Source organism: Crinia signifera, chromosome 11, assembly GCF_055691185.1.
Source record: "Crinia signifera chromosome 11, ASM5569118v1, whole genome shotgun sequence".
Taxonomy (NCBI): domain Eukaryota; kingdom Metazoa; phylum Chordata; class Amphibia; order Anura; family Myobatrachidae; genus Crinia; species Crinia signifera.
This window is the reverse complement of record NC_139227.1, coordinates 115711422-115729738: the sequence shown is the minus strand read 5'-3', so window position 1 is coordinate 115729738 and position 18317 is coordinate 115711422. Positions and strand designations below refer to the sequence as shown.

General features: G+C 48.2%; 1 protein-coding gene across 1 annotated transcript in view; it reads left to right on the top strand.

Moving 5' to 3' along the window:
* The first annotated feature begins 244 nt into the window (after positions 1-244).
* OVCH2 (ovochymase 2) overlaps positions 245-18317 on the top strand; it is a 50888-nt gene continuing 32815 nt past the window's right edge. Inside the window, exons 1-10 of the mRNA XM_083163792.1 lie at positions 245-272; positions 5249-5355; positions 8163-8254; positions 10294-10466; positions 11134-11229; positions 11321-11472; positions 12276-12471; positions 13687-13713; positions 13792-13882; positions 16362-16495. Of these exons, the coding sequence (XP_083019918.1) occupies positions 245-272; positions 5249-5355; positions 8163-8254; positions 10294-10466; positions 11134-11229; positions 11321-11472; positions 12276-12471; positions 13687-13713; positions 13792-13882; positions 16362-16495 (1096 nt within the window). The remainder of the gene's footprint in view (positions 273-5248; positions 5356-8162; positions 8255-10293; positions 10467-11133; positions 11230-11320; positions 11473-12275; positions 12472-13686; positions 13714-13791; positions 13883-16361; positions 16496-18317) is intronic.

Here is an 18317-nt window from a genome sequence, read left to right as displayed (position 1 = left end):
CCCTTCAGCTCTGGGCCCCATAGCAGCTGCACCCCCTGCACCTATGGTAGTTACGCCCCTGCTTGCAGCTGTTAAATGGGTGTGTCTGGGGTACAGCTGTGTTGCAACACTAAATGCATACAACAGTGCAGTTGAATGGGTAGTGATGTATACCTCCCAGTGAGCGGTACTCACTGTTATATGCTTTCATGGTGCCAAGCTCTGGTCTGATGGATCTCCTGCATCCCATTGGCCAAAGACAACGATGACGTTTGCTCTCGCGTATGGAAAAAGTGCATGGTCATTAAGGCGTACATATTTTTACAGCATCCGGAATGTGTCTGCAGTTGGACTTGCGGGCAACTCCTAATAAGGACCAGTATCTTTATATTTTATATACTTTTTTTGTTATTATGCAGGTATTGTTTGCTTGCTGTGTGATACCATTTTGTGTGTGTACTTAAGGTCTTTAATGCATTTCTCTGCTGTTTTGTGGATAGCGTTACGTGCATCTCAAAACTGCATTAAAAAGGTAAACTTGTTGACAAGGGCTCTGCTTCGGTACATCAGCTGTATTATGTACTGAGAATTGTGGGGTTAATTGTTACCTGTGCTCTGTTGTAGTTTTTCACTTACTGTAATGTACAGTTCTGTGTACCCCGCATTGCTCTGATCTGCATGCCATGTATACAGCGGGGATGCGGTTATCATCCCAACCCGCAGATTCCTGGCAGTCAGAATACAGACGCTGGCATCCCGAATGCCAACATTGAAGAGGATGCCAACGACAGAATCCTGGCTGGCAAGAGTTGGGGGGGGGGGGATGGGCGTGGGCAAGGTTTACAAACTGGGTGGATCTTAGGGTTAGGCTGCAGGGAGGGAGCGTTTGGGAGGTCTTGACCGCCGGCATTATTTGGTCCACCAGTCATCCGTACAGCTCTGTGAACCACTTGTGCCTTTAGAAATAAGATGTAATCATAAAAATTCTAATAGACTGGGTAATTTTCACCATTCATTAAAGCAAGGGTGGGGAACCTTTTGCGTGCCAAGGGCCGTTTGTATGGCGGGAAAATCCTTAGAGGGCCATATGTAAAGATTTCTCTTACAAGTTGTCCTGCTGCAGCCGTCCCACGCACTGGTGGCTGCCGCTGAATAGGACTGACAGTCTCCGGCTGCTGTTGATTAAGAGGAATCTCGCGAGAACTACCGACCTCTCGCGTGAATTCCCCTGTACATGACTCCCGGCAAAGCCACCGGAGGGCCACTCAGACAGGCTATGGGGACCGCATACGGCCCCAGGGCCTGAGATTCCCCACCCCTGCATTAAAGGTTTATAACAATAAAACAATGAATTATCATTGTGTAGTAAGCTGGAGTTCTTGTGACTGCATACCTCCCAGAGGAGGGACACTGAGAAGCGCGGCGGGGGCGTGGCCTAATAAAAGGGGCATGACCTATACTTGCGTGCTCTCCCACGAGGCCACGCCCTGTTTTGAGGCTATGGGGGCATGACCCAGAGGCTCTGTGAGCCCCTAGCCATTACTATGTTGTCCTAATGGTGTTGACCTAACGCTTGCCGACATCGTGCTGTCTACCCAATGATTTTTACCCATGGTGACATTGTTTCGGTTTGTAGAGAAGATTGGCTGATAGTAAGAAACTACAGGACTTTCTTAGGGTACGGTCATCATAAACCGTGTATCATTATGACCTACAGTACTCTCCATATTCGTTCCCAGTGGAAATGTTCTTTTATATTTCCAGGAATTAATATACGAACAGCTAAGGAAATCCACATAAGTTACCCAATACAATATCGATTTATTATACTCAACTTCATAAGTTCTATTTACCAGTAAAACATTGAGGGGCAGATTTATTAAGCTTGGAGAAGAGATAAACTGGAGATAAAGCGGAGAAAAGGTAAAAGGAGATAAAGCACCAGCCAATCGGCTGTGTTTGAAAAAGACAGTTGGGAGTTGATTGGCTGGTGCTTTATCTCCTTTTACCTTTTCTCCGCTTTATATCCAGTTTATCTCTTCTCCAAGCTTAATACATCTGCCCCTCAGTGATCAGACCCAGGGGCCTCTGCTGTCATTTCCACATCTGCGTGCTTAAGGAGAGGTTATTTGAGCGCCATCTATCATCATCTGTCCATAGGCTAAATCAGGGGTGGGGAACCTCCGGCCCGCGGGCCGGATACGGCCCCCGCACCCAGTATGTCCGGCCCGCCCGCCTGCCTATATTACAGCCGCCCGCCTGCCTATATTACAGAAGTATCATCCGCCCGGCCGCCTATATTTCATACCAGCCGCCGGGGATGGCTGCTGCTGCTGCCGCCGAGGAGATGTGCAGAAGACGCGCCCGCCAATCACTGCCGGCGCATCGCCTCCACAGCCACTGTGATTGGCGGGCGCGTCTTCTACACATCTCCCCGGCGGCAGCAGCAGCAGCCATCCCCGGCGCCTGGTATGTAATATAGGAGGGCGGGCGGCTGATACCTCAGTAATATAGGCGGGCGGGCGGGCGGCTGATACATCAGTAATATAGGCGGGCGGGATGGCGGGCAGCTGATTAATCGGTAATATATCGCTGCCCGTGTGTATAATGCCCACATGTATATGCCGCTGCCCGTGTGTATAATGCCCACATGTATATGCCGCTGCCCTGTGTATAATGCCCACATGTATATGTCGCTGCCCGTGTGTATAATGCCCACATGTATATGTCGCTGCCCGTGTGTATAATGCCCACATGTATATGCCGCTGCCCGTGTGTATAATGCCCACATGTATATGCCGCTGCCCGTGTGTATAATGCCCACATGTATATGCCGCTGCCCGTGTGTATAATGCCCACATGTATATGCCGCTGCCCTGTGTATAATGCCCACATGTATATGCCGCTGCCAGTGTGTATTATGCCCACATGTATATGCCGGTGCCCTGTGTATAATCCCCACATGTATATGCCGCTGCCCGTGTGTATAATGCCCACATGTATATGCCGCTGCCCTGTGTATAATGCCCACATGTATATGCCGGTGCCCTGTGTATAATGCCCACATGTATATGCCGCTGCCCTTGTGTATTATGCCCACATGTATATGCCGATGCCCTGTGTATAATGCCCACATGTATATGCCGGTGCCCTGTGTATAATGCCCACATGTATATGCCGGTGCCCTGTGTATAATGCCCACATGTATATGCCGCTGCCCTTGTGTATTATGCCCACATGTATATGCCGCTGCCCTGTGTATAATGCCCACATGTATATGCCGCTGCCAGTGTGTATTATGCCCACATGTATATGCCGATGCCCTGTGTATAATGCCCACATGTATATGCCGGTGCCCTGTGTATAATGCCCACATGTATATGCCGGTGCCCTGTGTATAATGCCCACATGTATATGTCGCTGCCCGTGTGTATAATGCCCACATGTATATGCCGCTGCCCGTGTGTATAATGCCCACATGTATATGCCGCTGCCCGTGTGTATAATGCCCACATGTATATGCCGCTGCCCGTGTGTATAATGCCCACATGTATATGCCGCTGCCCTGTGTATAATGCCCACATGTATATGCCGCTGCCAGTGTGTATTATGCCCACATGTATATGCCGGTGCCCTGTGTATAATCCCCACATGTATATGCCGCTGCCCGTGTGTATAATGCCCACATGTATATGCCGCTGCCCTGTGTATAATGCCCACATGTATATGCCGGTGCCCTGTGTATAATGCCCACATGTATATGCCGCTGCCCTTGTGTATTATGCCCACATGTATATGCCGATGCCCTGTGTATAATGCCCACATGTATATGCCGGTGCCCTGTGTATAATGCCCACATGTATATGCCGGTGCCCTGTGTATAATGCCCACATGTATATGCCGCTGCCCTTGTGTATTATGCCCACATGTATATGCCGCTGCCCTGTGTATAATGCCCACATGTATATGCCGCTGCCAGTGTGTATTATGCCCACATGTATATGCCGATGCCCTGTGTATAATGCCCACATGTATATGCCGGTGCCCTGTGTATAATGCCCACATGTATATGCCGCTGCCCTTGTGTATTATGCCCACATGTATATGCCGGTGCCCTGTGTATAATGCCCACATGTATATGCCGCTGCCAGTGTGTGTATAATGCCCACATGTATATGCCGCTGCCAGTGTGTATAATGCCCACATGTAAATGCCGCTGCCCTGTGTATAATGCCCACATGTATATGCCGCTGCCCTGTGTATAATGCCCATGCGTATATGCCGATAATTGATAATTTTTATATGGCCCCCGAAGGGTTTTCAAATTTTCCAAATGGCCCTCGGTAGAAAAAAGGTTCCCAACCCTTGGGATAAATCCTCCTCACCTTTTTGAGGCAAGGTACCACCAGTGACCACCAGAGGCCGCTCAACGGACCAAATTGATAAAATGATCTGTCCAATCTTCCTGGATATGGACACAGGGAGCTGTGAAGACAGAGATTTGTGGTAGGAGCAGATAGGGACTAAGGCCCCCATTTACCATTGATCGCATTTACAATGCGATCTGGGCGGAATATTACCGCCCAGGATCGCATTGTGAAATGCGATCATTTTGCCCTAATGTATCACCTGCTAGGCGCAGGGACAAGGCTCCGAAAAGAGCCCGTCCTTGCGATGCCTGGTGCCGGAAGCCGGGGGGTCTGCTCATGCTCGGTTACGCACTGCCCCCCCCCCTCGCGACCCCGCTGACCGCACTGCCGCTTGGGCAGTGCGATATGTACCCATAGGCTACAGTGGGCTATCGCCATATCAGAATGGCGATAGCCCAGGGGTGCGAAGCCAGGTTGGCCGATGTTGATACATCGGGCAGCTTCGCATCCCCCATAGAAACCTATAGGGGATGCGGTCGGCGGCGCTGCAGGGGGGATCGCAGCAGGGATCGGAGATTCCTGCTGCGGTCCCCTGTGATATATTAGGGGGATACTTAATATTTGCGGTTAACCCTCGAAAACGTGTTTTTTCGGGGATTTCGCCGCAAATATTAGTTGATAAATGCGGCCCTAAGCCATCATTTTGATGGGCTTAAAAAAAAAAAAATTATATATATGTATTAAGGATAGATATATACAATCTATCCTTAAAAGGATGTAACCACAATACAAAGCATACCATGTGTAGCACCCCATACAGCATTCCGGTAGTATTTGTTGCAGCTCTTTGCGTCAGCCTTTCATGACTTTACACTGCGTTATTTCCTTTTTCATTGTAGTTTCCAGGTGTGGAGAAAGCCCTCTGGCCAATGACGCTGATAACTATGGTCTCCTCTCTCGAATCGTGGGTGGTACAGTAGCAAAAAAGGAGACTCACCCATGGGTCGTAAGTTCATATCTTAACCCTAAAATCCATAAAGTTAGTGGTAATAAATCAATCATCGGTCCTGTAAGAAGTCTTGGTGTGGGCTGCTAACATAATGCATTGCATTTCTTCAATTCAACATAATGGTCAGTAGTTGGTCATGACAACTTTATGCTGTGTGCTGCAGATTACCTTCTCCTATGTCCTCACTTATGTAACACAAGCTGCCTGTGCTGTTCCAATGTGCCTGGATCGGCAGTGTGTATTCCCAGTGCCCACCTCATGTGTATTCCCAGTGCCCACCTCAATGACTCCTCAACAGAAGGTGTCAAATGTGCAGATAGGTTTAAAAATCTGCTGCCGCTCGTTGTGCAGAAGTGCAAACGCATTACATAACCATCCTTTCCATTATATATCACTCTATTGAAAGATTGCTCTGGTTGTCCTCATTTATGGCTGGTGTGAGAGGACATTGGGGGTTATTTTTATTATGTTGTCCTGTTGTACCTCCCTATTGTATTGCATGCAGTGTGTCCCCAATAAATGGATCTCTGCAGTAACATGCAGGTGCACATTAGGTGGGCGTGAGACAAAGTCGCTCTCTTTTGTGGAATGAAAATGTCAGTTTGCACCTCATATCGTTTTAAAATCGAATTCTGAGCCCGGGTTCGGTTTGACTTGTCGACGGTCGGGATCCCAATGGTCAGTATAATGATATCAGAATCCCATCCACCAGTATTTTGACACAGGAAAAGGCAAAAAAAAAAAAAAAAAAACTTGCAGGTTCGCTGTGCTCGCCACACTGCAGAGTATGGCAGTATAGCCCATGATGGTCAGGATCGCAACTATTGGACAGTCGCCATCTTTGGCTTATTGGCCATCGGGATTTGGACTGCCGGGAAGTCATCTGGCACCCCTGAGTGCGCCCCCCTTCTCCCTCTCTCCACCTTTTTATCTTGTCTTGGTAATCTCACCTATTTTCAAGGAATGCCCTCAACTCTCCCCTGCAAACTCAGGCATTGAATTTCCCTGCAAGCCGATGTGTTTATCGGCGATTGCACAAGTCAAGTTGGTTGAATGTTACTAGAGAAAGTTAGCTGTTCATAGGTCCTGAATGGATACAGCCACCCTGAGCGTGGCGAAACGCGTTCTCTTCTAAAGGAACTCTCTGGCACATGGGTAACCCGTGGGACATGGCCTGCAGGCACTGCCTACCATATCCCTGCTAGGGATGGCCATCGACCATCGATGATTCGAAATCATCGATGGTTCCTGGCCGATGTCGAATACTGTTGCCATCGATGGGGGAGAACCAGATGGTTTCCCTCCATCGATGGAATACCAAAACGATGTTTTGCTTATTTTTTCCCCAAAGTGTCGGGACATGGAGAATAGCTCCGCCCCCGACACCCTCAAAGCCCCGCCCCCTATGTTTTGATTGGCCCACAGGCCAATCAATCAAATAAAATGGATGACCATCGATATGTAAAAATATGGATGGTCATCCATTGCATAGTTAAGCACTATCGATAGCCAGTTGCAGAATTGCCATAGATGGCAACCATTGATGGCAATGGCAACGATGGCCATCCCTAATCCCTGCACCAATTATTGGCGGGTCCCTGTATACACATCCGGGCTTCTCCGGTGGTGCATTACACGGTGGTGAGTGGAGCCGCACTGCCTGTGAAAACCGTGGTACATACAGCCAGTGCTTTGGTGAACCACTACCCCTACCATCTGTTTATGCTCAAGAGTGGAGGATTTGCGGACATCGGAACCCGAACCTGTGCTCCTTGCATTCAGTGATACATCACCAGGAACATCTGAGTAATATTCACCTAAACCACCTCTATGCTCAAACTCCAATTGGAGGACTCTAGGTGCCCAAACACGGTCCGTTTAACGGATCCGTTTGGGACTTAAATAGCACGCAGTGTGCATGCAATGCGATCCGATGTGTAGCTAGTACAAAAAGTATGTGCAGCACATACTTTTTGTACCGTACTTTGTGATGTCCGGGAGCGCGCATCGCATAGTACAGAACGGAGCCGATCCACAACGGACCGTGTATGGGCTCCTTAACATAAAAAACACCTTGGTCTGGGACTTACCCACAAGGGCCTAGCTTCACTGGACTACAGTTACCCCCGGGCGGTATAATACCATACCATCAATCCTAGGCTTTTATTGTTTATTTTATTTTAATATTTATATATTTTTTTATTTCTTTTTATTTGTGTCTATGTTTGATATCTGGATGCATGCAATTATTAATATTAATGCTGTTTGATAATTAGTAATTGATTTGTCTTAATAAATACAATTTTTATTAATTGTTTCCTTGTGCACACTGAGCGCCTGACGGTACTATTCTACCTTTCTCTGCTTCTGGGGGGCGGTATCCCTCCACCGTAGTGGCCGCTGGTGTACACTGCACACAACAGCTATCCCTAGCGCTCTTCACTTATTTGTCCAAACGCTTAGAAAATGACCCTACAGTATATCGCTCCGTGTGTAGGGGCCATAGTGACAGCGATGCGCGGACCGGCGCAGCGCTATCGCTGGGTGATTAAGATCCTGCATGCAGGATAAATCTAGTCAGGTCGCCGGTCAGAGATGGTGTTCTCACCAGAGAGCACTGGCCCCGACAGATCGCTCAGCACACAGCTGACGCGGTGCTGTGTGCTTAGCGTTCTTGCTGAGCGATCTGAATGCTCCAGCATCGCTCAGATCCCTCACTCCGTGTGTAGGCCCAATTGGTCTCAAAGTATTTACCACATTTGCTAAAACATGTGATGTGATCTTCTGTTGTTACCCTTGCTCAGGTGTCTCTAAAACGGGGTGGGAACCACTTCTGCGGAGGGACGATTGTCAGCAACAAATACGTCATTACAGCTGCTCATTGCGTATCTGAACGGTAAGAGCCAAAGAACTGTTCATCTGAGAATGTTTTTGGGTTTTTATTTTTAGAATTAAAAGAAGGGCCACAAATGTCCACATGTCCATACATAGCAGACGATACAGACCGGGAAGACCAAGCAATGAAGTGAAGGTTCTGAAGTACACTGGAGAAGAAAACTTAAAATATACCGTAAATGGAAGAAACATGTAAATTATTTGAAACAAATTGGAATATCGGTGCTTTACCTTAGTGGTTCCCAAACTTTCTCGGTTCATGGCACCCTTAGGCTGCGTCTACACCTTGCCTTTTAGCAGGATACAGTCTAACCAGTGGCGGCTCCTGCTATAGGGCTGCAGGACTGCAGCCCCTCCAGTTGAAATCAGACTGTGTAAACTTAAGCTCCAATGCTTCCTCCCCGCAGAGACAAAAACAGCCAGCAATAGAGCTCTGGAGGTAGCGTGAACCCTGTGCGATCATGGGTAGTGTGCACGTTCGTGGTGGGATGCTACCTCCGCAGCTCTGGTGCTGGCTGTCCGTGTCTCTCCTCTCACCAAGCTCCATGCTCCAGCATGTAGTAGCTTCCTATTGGATGCTGCTACTGCTCATCATACACAGAACTGGAAACCCCTCCCCGTCTTGGGCTGCCACGCCAGTACATGATGTAATGACAGCAAAAGCATCCACCATGAAGCCATTCTGTTCACATCACCAGAGCTACAGTGCTTCCATGGGCTGCTGCTTGTGCAGCCCAGAAGCAATTCCTCTGCAGTGAGCATGCCCAGACTTCAGTGAGTCACTCACAGTGATGCAGCTAAAGGAAAGAATGCAGTGCACAAGAGAGGTGGAAGTTTTTTTAATTTTAATAATTCAGCCACTGTAAATAATATTTTTTTAAACTGTTATTTGTGTGTAGATCTTTATTAACAGTATAATGTACTTTACTTAATATTAAAGTTATGTGTAAAGTGTGTATTTTGCTCTGTACCTGTGTTTGGGTGAATATGAGTATATCATGTATTTATAGTAAATGCACACAAACATTGGTACAGAGCAAATCAAACTGATAACCTGCAAATATATAATGTTCGTTTGCAACGAACAGCACCCAGAAAATTGCAGCCCCCCTTAAGTGTAAAGGCAGGAGCCGCCACTGAGTCTAACAGGATCCTGTTTAGCAGGATGCCATTTCTTGTCTCTACACCTTGCATTTTAGCAGGATGCGGAAGGCTTGTGTATAGAAAATCTTGAGTAAGCATCCTGCTAAACAGCTCCTGATCGACTGCATCCTGCTCAAATGTGTAGACACAAGAAACTGCATCCTGCCAAATAGGATCCTGATAGACTTCATCCTGCTTAAGGGCAATGGGCCTTATTCTAGTTCACTCTTTCTGACAAAATCCTTCTTAGATGGACAAAACCATGTGCACTGCAGGGGGGGCAGATGTAAAATGTGCAGAGAGAATTAGATTTGGGTGAGTTATTTTGTTTCTGTGCAGAGTAAATACTGGCTGCTTTATTTTTACACTGCAATATAGATATCAGTTTGAAGTAAAACTCCACCCAAATCTAATTATCTCTGCACATGTTACATCTGCCCCACCTGCAGTGCACATGGTTTTGTCCATCTACGAAGGATTTTGTAAGAGAGTGAACTAGAATGAGGCCCAATGTGTAGACACAGCCATAGAATTAAATGTGCAGGGTCCTGCCTGCCAAACATGTCCCTTTAAAAGGCACCTGTCAAAACGCAAATGTGTAGACACAGCCTTAGGGGTAATGAAGAGGTAATGCTGCGCTGCCATGTTACATGCTGTGTTTGAAAAATGACAGCTGATTTGGTCGTTTTTCTCTCTCCGAGGCTTACTACATCCGCCACTGTACCTTTCGCTTTGGCCTGCTTTTTGTGTGACATCCTACTACAATATACCTTATTATTGTACAATGCGATGACATATGTTGGTGCACTGCGTACAGATAACCATGGTAGTTACATTTGCATGCAGGTTCTGGATGTGTTAGGTGGCACTCCCTACTCTGTTTCATGTCTTTCACAGGAATGTTCAAGCTACTGTAACAGTGTGTATCGGAGACCACAATCTATCCGTTGACGAATCCACTGAAAGTAACTTCTATATAAAGAAAGTCACCAGACACCCCAACTTTAACCCAAGCCGGCCGATCAACTATGATATTGCAGTGCTGGAGCTTGTGGGAAGCATCAAGTTTGGTACATACAGTACAGTAACCTTCACCAAGGAGCATTGTTCTAGAGCTGGGTCACAGACCTTACCACTGACTAACACAGTCATTACTTTTTTCTATCAGCCAATGGTGTAACACAGGAACCATGGGGTATTGTTAGGTCCACAGAACGGGCACCAAGGAGTTAAACATCTGAGTGCCGAAGAGGAGGCTCCTCCTCCCCGATACCCAGCCAATTTTTTTCCTTGGTGCCCTGATTTACTAGGTCAGTTGAGTGTCCTGGGCGGCCGGCTGGGTGCTTCTGCTGAGCAGATTTGCAGTGGCCACTTGGTCCTCATTGCATACGTTCATTTGTTTCTGTCGTTTTGACACCGCTGCTGATGCCGTTTGGCCGAGGGGTCCTCAGTGCAACTCTGGAGCATCCTCACCCTTAAGGGACAGCTTTGGAACGTCCCATGGTTCCAGTGTTAAACCATAGGTTGTTAGATCTGTTCTTCTGAAGTAATGGGTGCCCATCCTTCATTCCTCTCTGCTGGAGACCTGTCTCCTGTCCTGTGTATCTGCACATTGATGAGTCATATTCTGGCCAGTCCTGGGAACAACTGTCAACCTAAATATTGGTCTATTTCCTTTCTACTTCGAAATAAAAACCACGCTAAAGTATTGTTAATTGCAGATTTCTGCCCTTACAGGTGCAAACATCCAACCAGCTTGCCTACCAAACCAAGACGACCTATTTGCAGAAGGTTCTCTGTGTATTGCCCTCGGGTGGGGACGTCTGCAAGAAAGTAAGAGTTTTCTGCCCTACTGAGAAGCCAGATACCACATTAGCACAATTTAAATAGTCTCCTTTATTAACTACTGTACATGGTCTTTTAGATGGGCAGCTGCCAACCAGTCTCCAGCAGGTGGCACTACCTCTGATCGAATACAAGAAGTGTTTAAAGGCCATGGAAACATTGGAGGCGTCCTTAGATTTTAGAACCGTGGTATGCGCAGGATTTCCAGAAGGTGGGAAGGATGCTTGTCAGGTACATAGATGTATGCCAGGTTTTCTCCCTGTTTTCTGTCTTCGACTGATCACCAAATAAATCAGAGTCCTTGGGATAAATTTACTAAGATGGTAGTTCTATTGCAGTTGGGATGTTGCCCATAGCAACGGTCACTAGGTCAACTCAAGCTGAAATAGGTCGAATGGCTAAAGTCGGAAGGCTGACAAAATAATTTAGGTCCACCTATTTCAGGTGTGGACCTTAGCCCTGTCCACCTTTAGTGGTCAACCCAATGTATATCAACCTTCATTGGGTCAACTCTATGACCCGTACCTGCTTCTGGGTGGCAGCTATGAGGCAACTATGGGAGTGTCGTGTGAGGGTTGTGGCCAAGTCAGTGGTCTTCTATACTCTTGTTCAGCTTGCTGATGGAGGTGCTACTCCTCCTGCCTTCTGGCAGATCAACAGCAATTCCTCATTCTAATAATGATGGCTGCCGATGGAAAAAAATATCCAGTTGCGTTGGCCTTCCGCATGCTGATGGATGGATAATGGTCAGAAACCGGCAGTTGCAAATAGCGAGTTTTAGCATACAGAGTATGCACAGATGCACATGGAAGCATTTTGCAGATTGATGTTGGCGCATTCACCAGGACCAAAATTGTCAATGTGACATTTTTGGCTGCAGATGGAAAGAGTTGCCCGTGTCCTTGCGTGAGCTAAACAGGAACTCACATTTGCATATGGTAGATTCCAGCAAGTGGCCTGAGACTGTGGCGGATGCAAGGACCAAGGTCCAGTATATTCTTACCCTCTGACTACAGCCGTCTGTTCTATTGCAGGGTGACTCTGGAGGCCCGTTCCTCTGCCAGCGGAGTCATGGGAGGTGGGTCCTGGTTGGTGTGACCTCCTGGGGTATGGGCTGTGCCCGTAAATGGGACAACAATCTGATGCAGGTGCCGGGAAAGAGAGGGTCACCAGCGGTCTTCACAGATATTCAGATGCTTCTTCAGTGGGTCAACACAAACCTCAAACACGGTCAGTGTTCCCCTGTCGTCTGGTTATGGTGTATGGAATCTGTACTTGTTAGCGAGCATTCTCCGTCATACCTGGAAATATCACATGTAGTAGGAATTCAGCACATAGTACATGGTAACCAACCCCTGTTATTTGCCCAGTTACATCATAGGGGTTATTCAGACCTGATTGCTGTAATCAGATAAGAAAATAACTTTTTTCGCTAAATTTCTTCGCTGAACAACCTTGGGCATGCACGTAGCGTGCGCAGTTGAAATCTCAGGGCTGCGATCAGGTCTGAATAACCCCCAGAGTCCAAACGTTCCCCGGTCTAAGTTGGCCTTTCTATTTACTTTATTATTTGTTGTAGTCAAACAACTACTTAGCAACACTTTCCTGCAGTGTTCGGCAGCATCTCATGTATGTGCGCTTCTATTCCTGCGTATAGTGTGCGTACAAAATATACACAGCTTGGGTTAGGCAAATCCATATGGGGTTGGGATCATGTGGTCTACAGCATGATGGTCGACAGTTATTAGGTCAACACCATTAGGGCGACATGGGAAAGGTCGACATGGTTCTAGGTCTAAAGGTCATTAGTTCGAAAGGTTGTTAGTTCGACAGGTCATTAGTTCGACAATGTCTATGTCGACAGTCAAAAGGTCAACATGGGGTTTTTCACTGTTTTTTTGACCTGAATGTCAACACAGTCGACATGGACACAGTTTCAAGTGCCTCGCATCGCTCGCTGCGCTCACTATGCTTCGGGCACGGTGCCTCGCTATGCTCGGCACACTATTTTATTCTCCCACCACGCCCTAGTGGATGGTAGGGCATGAAATACCGGCTGTCGGCACTTGTCAGCTCCAAAAAACTGTGTACTATACTATAGCACCATTTTCCAGGTGTTTTGTTTTTTTCACCGCAGCTGCTGCGGGACTCCAGAGAGAAAGTGTTGAGAAGAGGTGCAGGGGGTGCAGTGCAGACCAGGGGGGCCTGTGCGCACCCATTATAGATACAGTGTTGCCAGTAATCTTTACATTATAGACCAGGACTTTGTTAGAGGCTAATGATAAATAAGTGGGGATGTTTTAGCTGTGTTTTATGTATCGCATGTGATTCGGTCCTTCATATGGACATACATCTATGGGAATCTAGTCTTGTGCTGACTTACACGTGGTCATTGCGATACTACTGTATATTTATTACTTATTTCTTGTTTTTCTTACTAATTAGAACAACCGATTCCGACCTCATATCAAGGTAATTCATCTCTCCTTGTACCTGGCACTGATTGGCGTCACCAGCCCAATGTGATTACCTGAGGTTTCTATTACACAGTGCGCTGCACCGCGGATAGCGGATTTCTGCGGGACCCTGCCGGACAGATCGTACTTCCAGCTGACCCCCAAAAATATTATTTAAATAACGAGTGAGTATTTACATTTTTTCCTGTGTAAACCATTTGCTAAATGATAATTACAACACGTTACTTTAATCACAAGGGGATGCAGTCATTGGGTTGACATGATTTTAGGTTGACATGACTTTAGGTCGACATGACTTTAGGTCAACATGCAGTAAGGTCGATATGGGTTAGATCGACAGGGTCATTAGGTCAACATGGTTTTTTTTTACTGTTTTTTTTTAGACGACATGTGGCGTGGTGGGAGAATAAAATAGCGCAGCAAGGGGGACGCGGTGGTACATTTTAGTGTTTTTTAAAAAAGTCGACTTTTTCACTGTCAACCTTATCCATGTCGACCTAATGACCCTGTCGACCTTACACATGTCGACATTTAGTCAGGTCGACCTTAACTCATGTCAACCTAGTGATGTCGACGTAATGCTTGTCTAACAACTTGTAGACCAAATGATCCAGACCCATCACAAGTTACTTTACCTAAATCCATCATCCACATGTTGTAGTAACGTTTGTGCATCGAGATGATCCAAAATAGAAACGACTTGTTTTAAAGCAGTGTAAACGTTGATGTTTGAGACCACTCATCTACACCCTTGGGGCGCAGACCAAGGACTTATGCCCCGTACACGATGCCATTCTGACTAGCTTTCAATTCCATTATGACTATATAGTTGAAATCGATTAGACATCGAACGGTTTTCAACCGCATTCCATGGCGAACCGATCCCGATGTGCGGCCCTGCAATCAGTGGCGTAACTACATTTTGGGCGCCCCCCCGCCGTTAAAGGGAGGGCGCCCAGCCACTCACCCGCCCCTCCGCCCGCCGCACCAACCCCTGCAGTCTAGATGTTCAGATCCGATATATCTGTGGGTACCTGGGCTCTCAGCCAATCAGCGGCCGCCCGGTCTTTTGAATAAGATTTCTTTATATTCTCCCGCCGCGCCCCCGGTCTCCATCTGCGCCGCCTGCCGCTCCCCCAGGTAGCCGCCAATGCAGGTGGGGGGGACGCTGCGAGGTGGCTGGGGGGACGGACGCTGCGGGGGACACAGAGGCGGCAATTACTTACAGCTGAGCCGGGCAGGGGGAGCCGGGAGCTGTCACTGTCAGTACGGAAGAAAAAAAAAAAGCCCATACAATGAATCGGCAGCCTGTGATTGGCTGAGCGCTCTCTCAGCCAGTCAGCAATTGGCTGAGAGAGCGCTCAGCAGCCAATCACAGGCTGCCCATTCATTGTATGGGCTTTTTTTTCTTCAGTACAGACAGCTCCCGGCTCCCCCTGCCCGGCTCAGCTGTAAGTAATTGCCGCCTCTGTGTCCCCCGCAGCTTCCGTCCCCCGCAGCGTCCGTCCCCCCAGCCGCCTCAATGCCCCCCTGCCCCCTGCTCCCTTCACATTGCAGCTAACGTAACTATAGCACTGCAGCCCCCGGCGCCCGCACATGCATAGCGCCCCCCCGCGGTCGCGGGGGCTGCGGTGCTATAGTTACGCCCCTGCCTGCAATATTGAAATCGACTAGAAAAACAGACTGTGCAGGCCGGACTATAGTAAGATCTGTACGATAAAGTCAAAATCGAATGTGTAGACTGCGCCGTGCGATGCAATCCCAATCGACGCAGGATTGAATAGAAAATGAATCGCAAGGTGTGTTGCCTACTCTCCTGTTTCGGGGTGCTCAATCATTTTTAGGGTCGTTCCCCCGCACCCGTGGAAGCAGGGGCATATTAAGAGAGAATTGGATCCATGTGTCGTCTCCATCTGGGCCACCTCATCTGTAGGTGTCAGCGCAGTCGTTTTGGGAGAACGCAAGAACTGGGTAAAACCTAGTGCGTGTGGGCAGGACTCCAGGAAAATGGTGCCACGAGTTTCATATTTTGCATGAGCAAAATGCCTTAAAAATAGTCACAGCTCCATTTCCCCCGCAGCTCGTGCAGCCACCAACGAGGGACTCCGGAGGGGTAAGAATTTAATAAATGGGTGCAATGATGCCCCCCCCCCCCCAGTACCCAGGATCCTGTCTGTACCGCACAACATGCACCCATCATAGGTATGCCACTACCTGGAACAGTGTCTGGGTCGCCCACATGTCATGTTCCGGTGGGGGGCGGGGATGGCTCCGATCCTCCATCCTCTGAGCGCCCATCCTCAGCCCCTGGAGAAGGGGTGCTACAGTGCGTGGATGGGAGGAAGACGTAGGCGGACAGAGGAAGGAGGGTGAGATGGAGAGCGCTGAGTGTGGGGGAGCGCCAAGTGTCCCTGGCGCAGGACGCGGCGACCTCCGGCGGGGGACAGGATTGGTCTTCCCTCGGGACTCCATGATTTATCTGCAGTGTCTGAGTTATTGAATGGATATCACCAGGCAATAACAATTATGGCAACGATGGCCATCCCTAATATAGTATAATAATACCTGTATGTAGGAGAATTGTCATTTGATCGGTCTGTGTGCTCAATACACTGTAATGCTGTGGAAAACTCTTTGTCCCAGGGACTGCAGATGGACTATCCTTGTCCCTACGGGAAAGCATGTTCTGCTGACCTTCACTCACTTTGACCTGGAGTGGGATTACGCTTGTGACCTAGACTACCTGGCGATATATTCCAAGGAGGCGCATCTCATTGGTGAGTCACATGCTGTACGTATCAAATTAGGAAGCCATTGTTGTCTATCATTAAATGCGAGTGATGGGCACATTGCCTATCTGGCTCACCGAACTTTAAAACCCAGCCCTGGGACTTGGTGCTGGAGCCAAAGGCCAGCCAAGCCAAGTGCATAGCACCTTTCTCCATGCTTTATTATAATGGGTACTTGTTTCCTAGAACGGCCACAATCGTGAGTGATCGTGGCTCTTAATTAAGGGACACGATCCTCACGATGTGGCCGATTTTTTACAATTTTTTCCCTTTGATTGACAGAAATCGGGTCAATCGGTCGGTCGCGACCAATTAAAATCGGCCGCGATGCGACCGACCGATTGACCCGATTTTTCCATAGACTTCAATGTTAAAAAATCTTTTAACATTGAAATCGGGAGGATCTTGTCGGTCTTGTGCCATTATAATGGCACAAGATGAGATGGACTTGATTAAGTCCATCTCACATAGGGAAAAATGATAAAAAAGGTGAAATGGGCCAATATGACCCATTTCACATTTTTTATGTGCCCGCCATGACCCCACGATAGACGTCAACCCGAAGCGTGGCGAGCGCAGCGAGCCCGCGAGGGGCGGCGGTTCGCGTCCTCCGACCTTTTCATTCCCCTACTATCCACTAGGGCGTGGAGTGAGAATATAATAGTGTGGCGAGCGCAGCGAGCCACCGAGCCCGAAGCGTGGCGAGCGCAGCGAGCCCCGCGAGGGGACGCGTATACCTGTGAAGTTAGACGCGTCCCCTCGCGGGGCTCGCTGCGCTCGCCACGCTTCGGGCTCGGTGGCTCGCTGCGCTCGCCACACTATTATATTCTCACTCCACGCCCTAGTGGATAGTAGGGGAATGAAAAGGTCGGAGGACGCGCACCGCCGCCCCTCGCGGGCTCGCTGCGCTCGCCACGCTTCGGGTTCACGTCTATCGTGGGGTCTAGCACACTTATTAACATTTGGGGGGGCAATTTAAACAAATCTGGTGAAAAAAAAAAAAAAATCGGGTGAAAAATCGGTCGATCGGATCGGTCGCATCGTATGCGACCAAATCGCATGCGATGCGATCGATCCGATTTTTTATCTTACGACCACAACGATCTAAATCGTTGTGGCCGTTCTAGGAAACAAGTACCTTATAATGTGCTCGTCACAGACCATGTTTTATCTATTTCCCTGTAGGTGAAATGAATATAATTTCTATCATAGGGAGGAGCGAGTCTTTCGGGTTCTTGATAAATATATTGGCCCAGGAGGCCTAAATTTACACCTTCTATATACTAATTGCTCCTGTAGCCGCCCAAATAAGGGAATTTTGCTCCAGTATCCAAAGAGTAAAACAGAGGGTGCACTCACCAGTTGTGGATATATAATCTATCTATCTCTATCTACGTCCAGGGAAGTGGTGGGTAGTCAGGCCCATGAACACATTCAGGAGCCTGGTCATCTGCTGTACAGTCCAGACCTGGCCCCTTACAACTTTTTGTGTTCCCTCAAATCAAGCACAAGAGGCGTGGGATTAGTTCTGAGTCACCCAGAAGCTGCAGCGGAGGCCATCATCGAGCACGCATATTTCCGACAGGTGGACATTATGGCAGATCAGTATTCAATCCCGCCCGGGACTCGCCTGCTGCCGATTCCCCTCCCCTGAGGTTATTCTGTATTGTCGGAAACGGCCACGGATTGTGGAATCCACTGCTGTTTTAGCCAATCCACTGCTGTTGCAGGATACGGTCGACCTAAAGATGATCGACACCACTAGGTCGACATATTGGAAGGTCAACAGGTCGTTGGGTCGACACAAGCA